The 15419-nt window shown below is 45.3% G+C and overlaps 1 protein-coding gene across 1 annotated transcript; it reads left to right on the forward strand.

Annotated features, from left to right (window-relative positions):
• Positions 1-7308: 7308 nt before the first annotated feature.
• LOC141647085 (putative glutathione S-transferase) lies at positions 7309-8530 on the forward strand. Its single transcript, XM_074455125.1, has 2 exons — positions 7309-7716; positions 7928-8530. Exons 1-2 carry the CDS (start codon positions 7396-7398, stop codon positions 8270-8272), a joined length of 666 nt encoding a protein of 221 aa, XP_074311226.1. The 5' UTR covers positions 7309-7395; the 3' UTR covers positions 8273-8530.
• Positions 8531-15419: the final 6889 nt, after the last annotated feature.

Below are 15419 nucleotides of genomic sequence, written 5' to 3' on the forward strand. Positions count from 1 at the left end.
GTCGTTGCCGCAAGGAAGTTAAAACCCTACTTCGACGCACATCCCGTGACGGTCTTAACCGACCAGCCGTTGGAGAAAGCCCTAGAAAAATTCGAAAAATCAGGCAGACTTATCAAATGGGCAGTGGAACTCTCCGGCTACGGCATTCAGTACAAACCGAGGCCTTCGATAAACGGGCAAGCGCTGGCAGACTTCTTGGCCGAATGCACATATCAGGAAGAATCACACCCCGGTGTATGGGAGGTATACACCGACGGGTCCTCCACGACGAATAGCTCAGGAGCCGGCATCCTTATCATCAGCCCAAACGGGGACGAGTATGAGTATGCCTTGAAGTTTACCTTCCCGGCCTCAAATAACGAATCCGAATACGAGGCGGTGATAACTGGAGTCGAGTTAGCTAGAGCTGCCGGGGCGGAACACATCATTTTGAAAACAGACTCGCTCTTGGTAACTAATCAAGTCCGAGGAGAGTACGAGACTCGAGACGACGGGATGACAAGGTACCTGGAAAAGGTAAAAGCCGACACTTCAAAATTGAAATCTTTCCAGATACAATGCATTCCCAGGTCTGAGAACAACCGAGCCGACGCTCTCTCAAAGCTTGCCAGTTCAACCATCAAGAATGTCAGTCGAACCGTGCTGGTGGACATCAGGAATGCTAAAAGCATTACTGAAACCGTCGGCATGGTGGGCAACATAGAGGCCGAGACGACGTGGATGACTCCGATAATGAAGTATAAACTGACAAACGAGTTACCGGAGGACCGCAGACTCTCGCAGAAGATAAAGAGGATCGCAGCAAGGTACTTGGTGTTTGAAGGAGAATTATACAGGAGGTCCGTGATAAGGCCACTCTTGAAATGTGTCGGCCCGGCCCCGACGCGGAGCTAATCTTGTGAGAAATTCACGAAGGCATATGTGGTCATCACATGGGGGCAAGAACACTAGCCCACAAAGCTCTCCGAGCCGGCTACTTCTGGCCCACCATGCTTGAGGATTCCAGAGCCAAAACCAAAAAGTGCAACAACTGTCAAATGCATGCTCCGGTGATACATGCACCTTCCCGAGACCTGCAGCCGGTACTTAGTCCCCTTCCTTTTGCACAGTGGGGGATGGATCTACTAGGGCCATTTCCAACGGCATCCGGAGGAAGAAAGTACTTGATTGTCGCCGTTGACTACTTCACCAAATGGGTTGAAGCTATCGCAGTACCTGCCAAGACCACAGCGACCGTAAGAAAGGTAATCTGGGAAAATGTCATAACTCGTTTTGGGTTACCCCAAGTCATGGTATTTGACCACGGCCGAGAGTTTTGGAGTGACACAATAATGAACTGGTTGGAGGAACTTGGTATCAAATTTTCATACTCCTCCGTCCGCCACCCACGAGCAACGGAATGACGGAGGCGCCAATAAAACAATCCTCAACGGTTTGAAGAAGAAAGTTGAAGACCTAAAGGGAAGATGGGCAGATGAACTACCCGGCCCGTCGTGGTCCCTTCGAACCACGGAGAAAGAAGCAACGGGGTACAGTCCATTCCACTTAGTCTACGGGTCCGAAGCGATCCGCGCTAATTGAAGCGGCGGTGCGACATTCGTAACGGCCACCTTTAACCCGGTTGAAAATGAGGAAGGTCTGAGAACCTCCCTAGACCTGGTCGAAGAGAGCCGAGATACAGCACGCCTCAACTTAGCAGTATACCAAAACCGAATGAGAAGAGCCTACAACCGAAGAGTCCACAAAAGGGACTTAAAAGTAGGAGATCTAGTCCTAAGAAAGTTGGCCGCCACCAACAAAGGAAACATTCATGGTAAATTGACGGCCAACTGGGAGGGTCCCTACAAAGTGGTTGAAGAAATGAGGCCGGGTACATACCGCCGGTGACATGACATGGAGGGGTGCCTTTGATGAGCCATTGGAACACCGACAACCTCGGAAATACTTTGTATAGCGGCGGAGGTGTCCAAAATCGTTGTTGGCACCCCAACGCGTGTTTATATCTAATGAAGAATCATCCAAGTTTTCCATCAAAGTGTTTATCCCCCCCCCATAGTCATATCGAGGTAGACGCCACGGCCCAAGCCGGCAAATCATCCCCAAGAAGTAGACGCGGCGATCACTACCAGTAGATTGATACTCGCGAAAGCGACCAACATGCCTTAGGAACGTATAAGTACAGTTGAGACGCAATTCTAGCCGCCTCGGCCAACCGAAGGCCTGGCAGAGGAAGCGATCAATATGTCTACAGATACGAACGCTGTCGAGCCGTAACCTCTAGCCGCCTCGGCCAACCGAAGGCCTGGCAGGGGACACAACGGTCGATACGCTAACATGTTCACATGTTTAAAAAAAAAACGTTAAGCACAGTTGAGATACGCATTCTAACTGCCTCGGCCAGGCCGAAGGTAAAAACGAAAAAGCGCTCAATTAATAACGTAAGAAGACAAGTGAAGGATTGTGATCAAAGCCCCGGCCAAGCCGGGGGCCAATAAACAAGCTTTATTGAAAATGATTACAAGTAAGGAGAATGCAGACGACGGCCGTCCCCCATAGGGATAGCCTAAACACTACCTACCAAAGTTTACAAAAAAAGAAGTAACAGCAAAAGGGTACAGACATAAAACTTTGAAAGTGCCAAAAGATGGCAGGGAGGAAAGGCTCAATAGTTGGCCCCCGAACAGCTAAAGCTATCCGAGATGCCGGGTGAGTCTGGTAACGGCCGCCCGTCTCCCTATGCCACATTCTTCGCTTACCACCACTTTGTCGGCAAAGATCATCATCTTTGATAGGCGACCCAGAAGGAGATCCGGCAGCTTCAAGTGCCCTTGCCTTCTCGGCCTCTTCTTTGGCCTCCTTCGCCTTGGCATCCCGGGCCGCCTTCTCCGCAGCCTCCTCCTCCTCCTTCTTCACCTTTGCCTTCTCAGCGGCCTTCGCCTCCGCGGCCTTCTCCTTGGCATCAAGCTTCTCATCAAGCAGCTCGTCAAATCTCTTCCACGGGAAGGAGCTTTCAGGAAAGAGCTCCCCAATCACTTTTCTGGCGGCCTCTTCGGCCAGGTCCCGGTATTGGGCGCACATGTTAGGAATAATGACGCTTTGGAGGGTTTCAATGTCCAACTCCCTCTGGGCGATAATAGCCTCCTTATTCCGAAGCGCCTGCCCCTGGGCCTTAAACATGGATTTCCATTCGTCCCTCTTCCCAGCAGTGAAGTCGGCGACAGCCTAAAGCCTGTTACGCTCCTCTAGCAGCTTAACGGCATTAGCTTCCGCAGCCTCAGCCTTGGCCCTCTCAGCAAGGGCCGCCTTTTCAGCGTCCTCCCTAAGTTTTCGCTCAGCAAGGACCGCCTTTTCAGCCTCAACCTTGGCCCCCTCAGCCTCCTTCTTCGCAGCAGCAAGCTCAAGCCTGAGCTGCTCAAGCTGTGGGGCAACTTCAGCCATGACCTTTTCTTGCTCCATAATATGAGCACCGGCCACATCAACCCACTTCGCCAGCATCCTGGACAAACTTAGGCCCTCCGACCTAATTTGGGCGGGGGTAGGCTTCGGGAAGGAGGAAACGACGGTGGCATCCTTACCACCCGTCTGCGCAGGTCGCTTCTCAGCACGCCGTTCAGCATGACCGGTAGACGGCGGCGGTTGATCTGCAAAAAATTCGGACAAGGCATCCATGTCAACATTCATGGACATACCAGAAAGCCTGTCATCAGAAACGCCTAATGAACCGGCTAAGTCTGAGCCACAGGTTAGATCTGTACCAGGCTTGGCCTTCTTGGTTGAAGGACCCATTTCTTTGCCGGCCTCGGTGGCAGAAGCAGTGGCAGCAGCAGCAGCAGCGACATCGGCAGACGCTGTCCCCTTTCTCTTACGAAAGAGAGGAGATTCCTCTGCAACGGTGACCTCGTCTTCGGTAATATCGATGATCACCACCGTCTCCTTTTGGACTGAGGGGATTGGAGGTTGAACTGAAGTTGACGCCGTCGCCACCGAAGACTTTGCTTTTCGCTTCCGGCGCGGTATGTTACCAGCAACCTTCGCCTGGGCCGCCGTCGCATCTAGCCCCTTTAACTGCTGATCCATGAGGTCATTTGGCGCCGGTCTGCGATCACGTGTATCGGCCTTTGGATGCTTCTCAACAACGTTCTTGTCTTTGTCAAGTCCCATCTTCTTGAGGATTTCCTCAGACAGATCCGGGCCAAAACGGTCTGTAAAAGAAACGAATCAAGAGTTAAATAAAAGAAATAAAACAAAGGTTCAAGGTACAGAAACATTAAAGGCAGAGATGGGCCTCACACCGACCCCACTCACCCTGTGCTAGGACCGGTATGAGGCCGACGTGGCAGAGCGGCTCATCCTGAAGAATGATCTGCGCCGGGGGCATCCATCCCTTCGGCGTCCCATCCTTCTCAGCCTCAAACAGCTTCATCGTCCGCCGTTCATCCGCATTAAGAGAAACCTTCAAGGCGTCCATCTTAAGCTTGCCCCGGGAGACATATTTCTCACGCTCCCCTTTGCTCTCGCACCGCAAATTGACTTGGTGCTGGAAGGACCGAGGCAGTGGATAATCCCCGGGAACCTCAACATATACCCACCGTGACTTCCAGTCCTTGCAGGAAGTAAGCTTGGGGACGGTGATATAGCCTGGCTCGGTCTGTATGCTATACCACCCCCTGCCACCTTGAACATTCAGTCGAAGGTGATGAAGCCGACGGAAGAGGTTCACCGTTGGGACCTCCCCTTTGAAGAGACACAGCCACACAAAGCCAATTATAGTCCTAATGGCCAACGGGTGCAATTGAGCCATGGCGACATTCATGGCTTTAATGATGGCAACGACGTAGTCATTCAGAGGAAACCGGAGCCCATACTCCAGGTGTCTGATATATACGCCGGTACAACCCGGGGGAGGGCAACAGACGGCCTGACCCTCTCTAGGAATAATCATCCTATACTCCTTGCCGAAGTGAAAATGGTGTTCAAAAAAGGGACAACCAGAACAACTGGCGAACTTATTGGCCCAAGCACGATCAGGGCCAATCTTACAGGCGTCGCCGTGATCCAAAACTTGCGACCTCTCCTCACCGGAATGAGGCCTTACCTCATCATCATCAAAATCACGACCGTCACCATCAACGGCATCATCATCCTCGAAACTCTCCATATATTTGGGATCAACCTCAGGAGAGGGAGACCTAGGGCCCCCGGACCTTATCGGGACAGCGGCTATTGCCTCCTCTTCATCAAGGCGCGACGGAGAACCCCCCGGCGCAGGATTACTAGGCCCGGCACCAGCAGAAGACATGTTCACAACAAAAAAACTTAAACAATTAAAAAGTTGGAAAATTTGTTTGTTTACCTTGGGAAGAGTGTTACGCCGAGTAACGCTTCGAAGACTAGAGAGAAGTTTCGTCAAAGAAAATTAAGGAAGAAGAAGAAAATTTTTTGAGAAAATGAATTTGGAAGGCCAAATTCAAGGGCTAACTATCCTATTTATAGGGCAAAGCCCACTCAATCCGACCAATCAGGGCAAAGCCCATGAAGCGTCAACCAATCAGCAACGAGACACGTGTCAGACATGCAGCCACGGAATGTCAATCGTCGCAACAGTTACCAATCTTCCTTGACACGCTACTTGGCAGAATGCCAATCGACGTATCTTCTTCAAACACGCTCCTTAATAATCTACTTGCCAAACGGCCAGCTGATCAACCAAGCTTGGCAGCACCGGCCGGGGGCAATCAAAGCATCCGGCACTCTCAACCTTGGACCCGCCGGCCAGCAGCATCTTCTTTTCCACATTTGATGTCCATTACACATCCATGTGGAGGGGGGATATGGTACGGCACGAATGAAGCAAGCCGAGGAAGAGGAATCGGGAAGAAAAATCAACTTGCGCGAGAATACGCTCAACACTCATCGAAGGTCCATACCACGGCATAGACTACGCTGGGGCAAATTGATGGGGCATATTTCGCACCCGCCGACCGAGTCAACATATGCGAGCAAGGTCAAAGGTCAAAGACAATGACAAGTCAACATGTTAGACCGCCCTAACAAGACGCGACTGTCGGCGGTCACTGGTCTCGGTGGTCAACCACCCGGTAGGGAGACATATCCGCGTACTCATATCCAAGACCCCTCGGCATGAAGTCAGCCGGCCTGCCATGGGTCCCTCGGCCGAGGGTAGAACAGTCTTTCCACCAGCTAGCCACTTGGCCCACTTGGCCACTACGTGACAAAAGGCGAAAGTCTATAAATATTCCACTTCTCTCATTGAGAAAAGGATCCACAATCTAACCTAAAAACTCACTATTCATCTAGTATAAACTCCCTTATCTCTCTACAATATATTTTGTCAAGTAACATACGACTTAATCCCTTTAAGTTCACTGACTTGAGCGTCGGAGTGAGTACGCTCGGTGCAAAGCCGAGCCCTCAGTTTGTTCATCGTTTCAGGAGAGACCGAAAGGAAGAGTCAAGGCAAGGAAGGACATCCATTCACCAAGCTTGCGTGGTAAACAATACTGCTCTGGAATTACACCCGGAACACTATATATTTTATTCATATCATTATTATCACATTTTAACCATAAATATATTTTAATTATTATATTAAAGAATTTTCTTCATCACAATTATCTTCATCTCTTTTTTGAAAAATACATCGTCGAAATGCTAATTAATGTAATTTTATAAAATACGAAATCTCCCTAAAATACATCACCAAAAACACAATATTTATTAAAATTAGTCAATGTAATGATATTTTGATTTAGTATGTAAAATTGTATTCAATTTTTCACTTTTCTATCTTAATAGTTAATAGAACACATCAATATTTTAGACTTTAACATTCAATTTAAAGCGTAATTATTAATAATGCTAATTTCTCAATATATTACTATCTAAAATACCGTGCGAATGCACGAGATCTAAACTAGTAAAATATTATATTAATATTATCAGTTTTTAACATAAAATTAATGATAATATTTTATTATGAAATGTTTACATTTTATTGTAAAGATATCACATTTATCCATCTTGATTAAGACGGAAAAGGTTGGTCTAAAACAAGAATAATTTTGTCCTCCATATTAGCTCAAACGTCATGGATGACATTTACAAATGAAGTTTCCACATTTCTAGATCGATCTCTCTTAGAATTTAGTGTCGTCAACAATTTTCCACACTTTTCTTTTGACCAAAATAGTCGTATGTTGACTATGTACTTTGTAGTAGTAGTAGTATTCAAACACTACACTAACTACGCACTCATCCTTTATTTAATTAAACTAAACATACTATAAATACCACTCCTCCATGCATATTAGCATATAACAACAACGTACTCCAAATTAACTTACATAATTATAATTAATATCAAGTTAATAAAAAATGGCTAATAATAATGAAGTAATTTTGTTGGATTTTTGGCCTAGCGCATTCGGGATGCGAGTCAGGATCGCTTTGGCCGAAAAGGGGGTGGAATATGAGTACAAAGATGAAGATTTGATGAACAAGAGTGAGTTGCTCCTTAAGATGAACCCGATTCACAAGAAAATCCCGGTTCTTGTTCATAACAACAAGCCGGTTTGTGAATCGAGCATCATTGTTCAATACATTGATGAGGTTTGGACCGACAAGAGCCCTTTGTTGCCTTCTGACCCGTATCAGAGAGCTCAGGCTCGGTTTTGGGCTGATTTTATCGACAAGAAGGTATCGTACTTGTTTTTTGAGTTGTATTGTACAACAAGTTGATAATAATAATACGATTTTACAATAAGTTTATGTAATATGACTTTTAAACTTTATATTTATAGCATGACTGGTACAGTTGTACTGAGCGGTTTTACAATAAGTTAGTGTAAGAAAATTGTACTCAACGATAAAATTGGTACTAACATTACGAAAATGTGACATGTAACAGACATACGACGGGTCAAAGAAGATATGGATGTCGACAGGCGAGGAACAAGAGGTCGCAAAGAAAGAATTCATAGAAAATTTGAAGGTATTGGAGGAACAACTCGGAGACAAGCCATACTTTGGTGGCGACACATTTGGGTACGTCGATGTGTCGTTGATCCCGTTTTACAGTTGGTTTTACATGTTGGAAACCGAGGGAAACTTCAAGATTGATGAGTCGAACCCAAAGATCATAGATTGGGCTAAGAGGTGTATGCAAAGGGAAAGCGTCGCTAAAACTCTCCCCGATCAGAAAAAGGTTTACGAGTTTGTCCAAGAGCGTAAGAAGAAGCTTGGCGTTGAGTGACATAATTGAAGGACGAAAGTATATATGCCACTGGATAGTATCGAGTTTTGATATCACATTTATATAGTTTTTGAAATATCATTTCCGGCTATCACTGGGGGGCTTTATCTCATATTCAAATAATTTAGGTCTTCGCTTATGTTGGCATGAGGATATAACACTCTTGTTGGGCCTTGGGTTGTGTTTATGTTGAGCCAATTGTCTTATGTTTTTGTGTATATTATTTTTGTTTCGTCCAATAAAGAGGCTTTTGCGCTTTTCTAAGTGTTTATGAGGTACGGACGCCGGGTAGTCCCCCATTTTATTACTCTCATCCACACTAAAGATAACACTTGTATTATCACACTTGTCGAGACACGTTTTGTAACTTGATTATCCTTAGTTAATTTGTGAAGAAAAGAGTTGAACTGAACCGAACCAAACTGAATAAAGCTGAACTGAATAGAGTTAAACTGAACTGAAATTGGCTGAAATTAAGTCCAAAAGAACAGGACTTAAGCATAAATTAAATAACTTCTACATGTAGTGCGATGGTTTATCTTCAGAGTCCAAAGAGTGCAAAGATTCACTATCAATGTCCTCTCCACAGACACGAAAACCCCTCGCGCAATCCTCACAGTCCACATGTTGAGGATATATCATCATGTATTTATCAGAAGCTGTAAAATGAGGCACAAATTTAGAAACTGTAAAAACACGTGCTCATCAGAGCAGAACATCAGAATAGAGGGACTGAATTTGAATCGAAAACTAAATTGACCTGACAAAATCCGATCTGACCTTAATGTTTATTGCCCTGTACTTACTGTTATTTCTAAATAACTCAATTACAACACATAGCTGATATAATCCGAACTAGCGCAACCTGAATGCATGCATACCCAAATTGAACAAAACCTCGTTCCCGAGTGTAAATGTGGCTTGCATGCCGAGTTAACCATAAATAAGGACTTGAACTTTCACATTTTTTTTCCGTAAAGGACTTGAGTGGGTGAATATGTTTACTATTATATAAAATTTAAAAATCATTAATAAAGATGGTTTTATGAACATACCATGTTCCTTAGATAGGATGGTATGATCCTCTTATTTGACTTACATCAACTTTCTCTAACCAGCCTTACTTTACACATCAATCTACCCCACATAATGCCACATTTGACCACCGTGTTGACAACCGCTGGAAGGCTTGTACCCCACATTTCCAACGAGTCCAAAAACACCTCAAACCGACCTCGTTGCTATCTCAAATATCGACTGAAAGTCACTCTCATCACAAGTAGTCAAACTCCGACCAAAATAGGGTGAAGATACGGTCCGGATTCTCTCCATTATTTAAGGTCAAAGTTCGGAAACTTTGATCTCCCAAAAGAAAATAGGGTGAAAATACTGTCCGGATTCTCTCCATTACTCTCTTCTCTCCATTACCTTTCATTACCTATCAACGGTCCGGATTTTATTCCAATACGAAGTATAATTAAGGCTTGCACGAATACGAGGACTCGATCACGTGGATCATGTCCCTCCAACCCGTGCCCCAACCACCATTTTGTACGGAACCAACACAAGTAACATAATGTAGCCTAGCGGAGAGGGGAAGCAGATAATATCTGTTTCATGCTCAGGTCACTACAAAAAAAAAAAAAAAAAAAAAAAAAAAAAGATCCATAGCGACGGAAACATTGCGACTGATACGAATACCGTCACAAATGGAACCTTGTGACGGAGTTTGCGTTCTGCGACGGAACTGTGATGGATATTCCGTAGCAGGCAAATTGCCCATGCCGCCAATAACTTTGGCATGGCAGAAAACCCTGCAACGGATATCACGTGTAATGTTCATGTTCGTACGTACACCCTCTAAATCGGCGGTACAATTCACTTAAGAAGGTATCTAATCTCTCTAAGCTAGTACTACAATATTATACTAAACCCCGTTGTTCCGGGTGTAATTCCGGAGCAGGATTGTGACCACTTAGGCTTGTAGAATGATGTCGTTGCTTGTCTCTTCCTTTCACTCTCTCCTGTAAAGACGAACAAACTGAGGGCTCGGCTTGGTACCGAGCGTACTCACTCTGACGCTCAAGTTAGTGAACTTAGAGAGACAAATTGTATGTTAACTTGGCAAAGTATATTGTAGAGAGATAAGGGAGTTTATACCAGATTTTCAGTTGTTTTTCGGATCCTTTTCTCAATGAGAGAAGTGGAGTATTTATAGACTTTCACCTTTTGCCACGTAGTGGCCAAGTGGCTAGCAGGTGGAAAGACTATCTTACCCTCGGCCGAGGGACCCATGACAGGCCGGCAGGCCTGGTTGACTACATGCCGAGAGGACTGGATGTGAGTACGCGGATATGCCTCTCGGCCGGCTAGTTGCCGAGCCGAGACCCAAGTGACAGGCCGACAGACCTTGTCGGTTAGGCTGTTAATATGTTGACTTGCTGTCTTTTAGCTTTGACCTTGGTCAATATGTTGACTCGGTCATAGGGTGCAGAATATGCCCCATCAATTTGCCCCCAGCGTAGTCTATGTCGTGGTATGGACCTTCGATGCGTGTTGAGCGTATTCTGCGCATGTCGAACTTCTTCCTCGGCTTGGTCCTGTTCAGGCCGTACCATATCCCCCCTCCACATTGTTGTGTAATGGACATCGAATGTGGAAAAGAAAATGGCGCTGGCCGAGATCAAGGTTGGAGTGCCGTGTGCTTTTGATTGCCCCCGGCCGGTGCTGCCAAGCCTGGTTGATCAGCAGGCCGTTGGCAAGTAGATACCAAGAAGCGTGTCGAAGAAGATGTCGATTGACATTCTGCGGTTGCATGCTTGACACTTGGCCTGGTTTTGATTGGTGGACGTTTCATGGGCTTTGCTCTGATTGGTCCACTGAATGGGCTTTGCTCTATAAATAGAGCAGTGTGCCCCTCATGTTGTCGTGCAAACTTCTTTTTCTCAAAAAATTTCCTCTCTCTAGTTTTCGAAGCGTTTTTTCTCTCTAATTTTCGAAGCGTTACTCGGCGTAACACTTTCTTTCAAGGTAAACAAACAAATTCTTCCCCAACTTTTATTTGTTAATTAATTGTTGCCACCATGTCTGCTGCTGATGCTCTGCCTAGTACCTCAACTCCGGGGGGTGAACCGCCGCATCCCGATGAGTAGAAGCCACTGGTTGTCACCCCGGTAGGGTTCGGGGGTCCAAAGTCGCCTTCTCCTGAAATTGACGAGAAATTTTTGGAGGATTTTGATGATGATGAGGAGGAAAAGACCCATTCTGATGCAGAGAGGCCGCATTTCTTGTGGCACGGCGAAGCCTGCTCGATTAAACCCGATCGTGTTTGGACGAACAAGTTCGCTAGTGTCTCCGGGCCTGAAATTTTTGAAAACCATTACTCCTTCGGCAGGGGGTATATAATTATTGTCCCTGAGGGTGATCAGGTAGTCTGTTGCCCTCCCGAAGGCTGTATAGGTGTATATATTAGGCATCTGGAGTATGGGCTCCGATTTCCTCTTAATGAACACGTCGCGGCCATAATCAAAGCCATGAATGTCGTTGTGGCACAACTGCATCCGTTGGCCATTAGGACGATTATTGGCTTCGTATGGCTTTGTCTTTTTAAAGGGGAGGCCCCAACGGTGAACCTTTTCCGCCGGCTCCACCATCTTCGGCGATCTACCCTAGGCGGCACGGGGTGGTACAAAGCGTGCGAGCCGAGCCGGGTTATGTTACCGTTTCAAGCCGACATCCCGCAAAGACCGGAAGGGGCGGTGGGTATATGTCGAGGTTCCGGAGGACTATCCCCTTTGCCCGGTCCTTCGGCGCCGCGTCAATTTGCGGTGTGAGAGTCAGGGGGAGCATGAAAGATATGTCTCCCGTAATAAGATTAAGATGGACGCCAAGAAGGTCTATCTTAAGGACGACGAAGTGCGGGCAATGAGCCTGTTCGAGGCTGAGAGGGATGGCACGCCGAAGGGATGGATGCCTCCGACGCAGATCGTCCTTCAAGACGAGCCGCTTTGCCACGTCGGCCTCATACCGGCCCTCAGCCAGGGTGAGTGGAGTCGGTATGAGGCCCACCTTTTCTTCTTATGCTTCTGTATTTGAGCCTTGGTTTACTTCTTTTGCTTAACTGTTGACTTTGTTTCTTGCAGATCGATTTGGCCGTGATCTCTCCGTCTCCATCCTAAACAAGTTAGGACTTGATATAGGGATTTGCCGTCACTTCCCAATCAAAAACAATTTATAGATTACCCAATAAAAGTAGTATTTATTCGGGTGTCGAACACAAAGATGGCGGGGGTGTATACTTAGTCCGTTTAAGTCTCAATTTAGTCAAATAAAAATAAAGTTGATTAATTATAAACTAAGATGCAATAAGGTATAAAATTTAAACTAAACGAAATTGCTTTTAATTAATAAGGGAAGGCTAAGGTCTTTGGGTTCACAAAGGGCAATTAGGGGGAGAAACAAGATCTAACAAGAGAAGGGTAATAATAGTGGTCAAGGGTTTAAGACTAATTTCTTAGTCACCTTAAGCTCCTCAATAAGTTGTCACTTGATCGAGATGAACTAGCTACAAATAAAGCATAAAGACTACCCAATAGCATGAGCACCAAGACGGATCGAATGCATCAAAGAGATGTTCTAACTTTCATTAAAACTCATCGATAAGCACTTCTAAAACTATCTAATAGCACAATGCACCAAGGTAAGCCAAACATGTTAATGAAATGTCCAATTTTCATTGAGGCATTTCCACAAACACTTCAAATGCATTAAGAGTAGAAACCACATAATCACCCAATTCAAAAGGTTAACAACCCAAATTCATCCCCTTAATTACCCAAATTCCCCCTAGACCCTAGATAAGACTACTCACACATGTTCATGGGTGAGAATTCAACAATAAATTGCAACAAAACACAAGTAAACATTGTAAATATGATAAAGATTACTACTTTAGATGAATAATGATAAAACAACATAAGAAATGTAAACTAATGAAAGTAATGTAAATAAAAGATGAGAATTGTACCAACAAAGAGGAAAGTAGCAAGCTTGGATAATAATGGAAGAATGAATTTCTTCAAATCTTCAAAATACAACCCAAAATACTAATTGTAAACTATTGAGAATGAAGAACTTGCATAAACAAAGGAAGATTTAAACTAATAATTAAGGAAAGATTACAACTTTTTATTGAACGAAAATGAGAAAGGAAATATTAGGGTTCTACAATTGTTGAGAAGAGGATGATAGACTAATACTAATTTTCTATCTTCTTGGTAGTGTATAAATGGTAGTGTATCTATTCTAATTTATATATCTTTCTAATTACTAATCTAATAACATACTAATAATGATATTAATATTAATAATAATACTAATAAACTCTCATCCTCACCTAACAGACACACACTAACACACGACACCCCAAACTCAAGTATAACAAAATAAACGAAACAACAAAAAAGGGAAAGGGACAAAAGACAACAACACGCAATAACGCAAAAAGGGGTCCCAGCCGGCTCGCCGGCCGCCGGCTGTGCACCGGCACAAAACCCACTGTAACTTTGAAGTGAAATTGATAGGATTTAGAGCCGGTGAGGTGACAGGCAGACGGTTGACCGGCTGAGAGCCATCTTGAGATTTGTTGCGGATTGGGAGCCGGTGAGGCGGCAGCCGGTTGGCCGGCTCAGAGAACGATGGCTTCTATTCCAGTTAACTCGGTTTCGATCCCGAGTTCATGCTTGATGATGGCGGCTACGAGATGGGTTGCTGCTGTTGTTGTCGATGTGAAAGGTGGATGGAGGTGGTGATGTCGAAATTGTTGTTGTTAATGGTGAGGGTTCTGAACTGGGCTCGAGGAGTGCGATATGCGGATGGTTGTTGATGAAATGGGTGCAGGTCGCAGTTGTTGTCGAATTGATTGGTGGGCAATGGTGGTGTTGTATGGTGAGCACGGAGGTGTCGGGCTGCTGTGGAGGTTAGAAGTGATGCAGGTGGTGTGTGAAGCAGAGGAGCAGCGGGTATGGTTGATGAACGAGGTGAAGACGGGTTTGATGGTGATGATGAATTGAAGCAGGGGAAGGTGTGTTGGTGTTGAATAACCATGGTGATGAAGATGAGTATGAAGGGAGGTTGAAGACAATGTGCAGGAGAAGTGTTTATGGTTGTCAATGGAGATGGCGATGCTGGATGATGAATTTGACGGGTTGAAATGACGAAAGTGGAGATGGTGTTGCAGGTCTATGAAGGGGACGATAATGGTGAGTGGTGACGGGAATGATGATGGTGGATGATGGCTTTGTTGCATATGGCTTGTCAAAGTCAACCATGACTTTGATAAAGTCAACCATGACTTTTATGTTTGTTTTTCTGTGATTTATTTTGTACTTTGACCCGTCTCAACTTGCTTGCATTACCATTTTCCGTCTTCACCTATAAATTTATAAACAACAAAATAATAGTTTTATTAATATTATATAAAAACTGACTAATTATTAACTATAACTAATATGACTAATTATTATAAATTAGTAAATAAATGAGCTAATTAAACAATCACGCGCGCAAAAATCGAGTCGAGATAAGGTATAAATGCGGGGTAAAATACGACTAAAATACTACTCATCAGGACTTGACCAGGACGGGAGAGTTGTTGAGCTGCACCCTAAGGCCGTGCCGCGTGATCGCAGACCGGCTCCGCACGAACTCATGGAGCAGGCGTTGAAGGCAATGGATGTGGGGGCGACTCAAGCCGAGATTGGCGGTAACGTGCCGCGCCGGAGACCAAAAACAACGTCTACGGCGGCTACTACGTCAACCCCCACTCGATCTCCAATCCCCGTAGTCCAACTGGATAAGATGGTCGTCAATGTTGACGAGGACGTCACCGTTCTGGAGGGTCCTCCTCCCTCTGGTAAGAGGAAAGAAACATCGCCTACTGCTGCTGTTACCGAGGCAGGGAAAGAAAAGGGGTCAGCCGGCCCTCTATCCAAGAAGGCTAAGACTGGTACGGATCTAACCCATGGCTCGGATTTAGCAGGTTCTTTAGGCATTCCTGATGACAGGCTTTCTGATATGTCGATGAATGTTGACATGGACGCTTTGTCTGGGTTTTTTATAGATCAGCCATCGCCAGCTGTTGTTCTCA

The sequence above is a fragment of the Silene latifolia genome, chromosome 3 (assembly GCF_048544455.1).
Source record: "Silene latifolia isolate original U9 population chromosome 3, ASM4854445v1, whole genome shotgun sequence".
NCBI lineage: Eukaryota > Viridiplantae > Streptophyta > Magnoliopsida > Caryophyllales > Caryophyllaceae > Silene > Silene latifolia.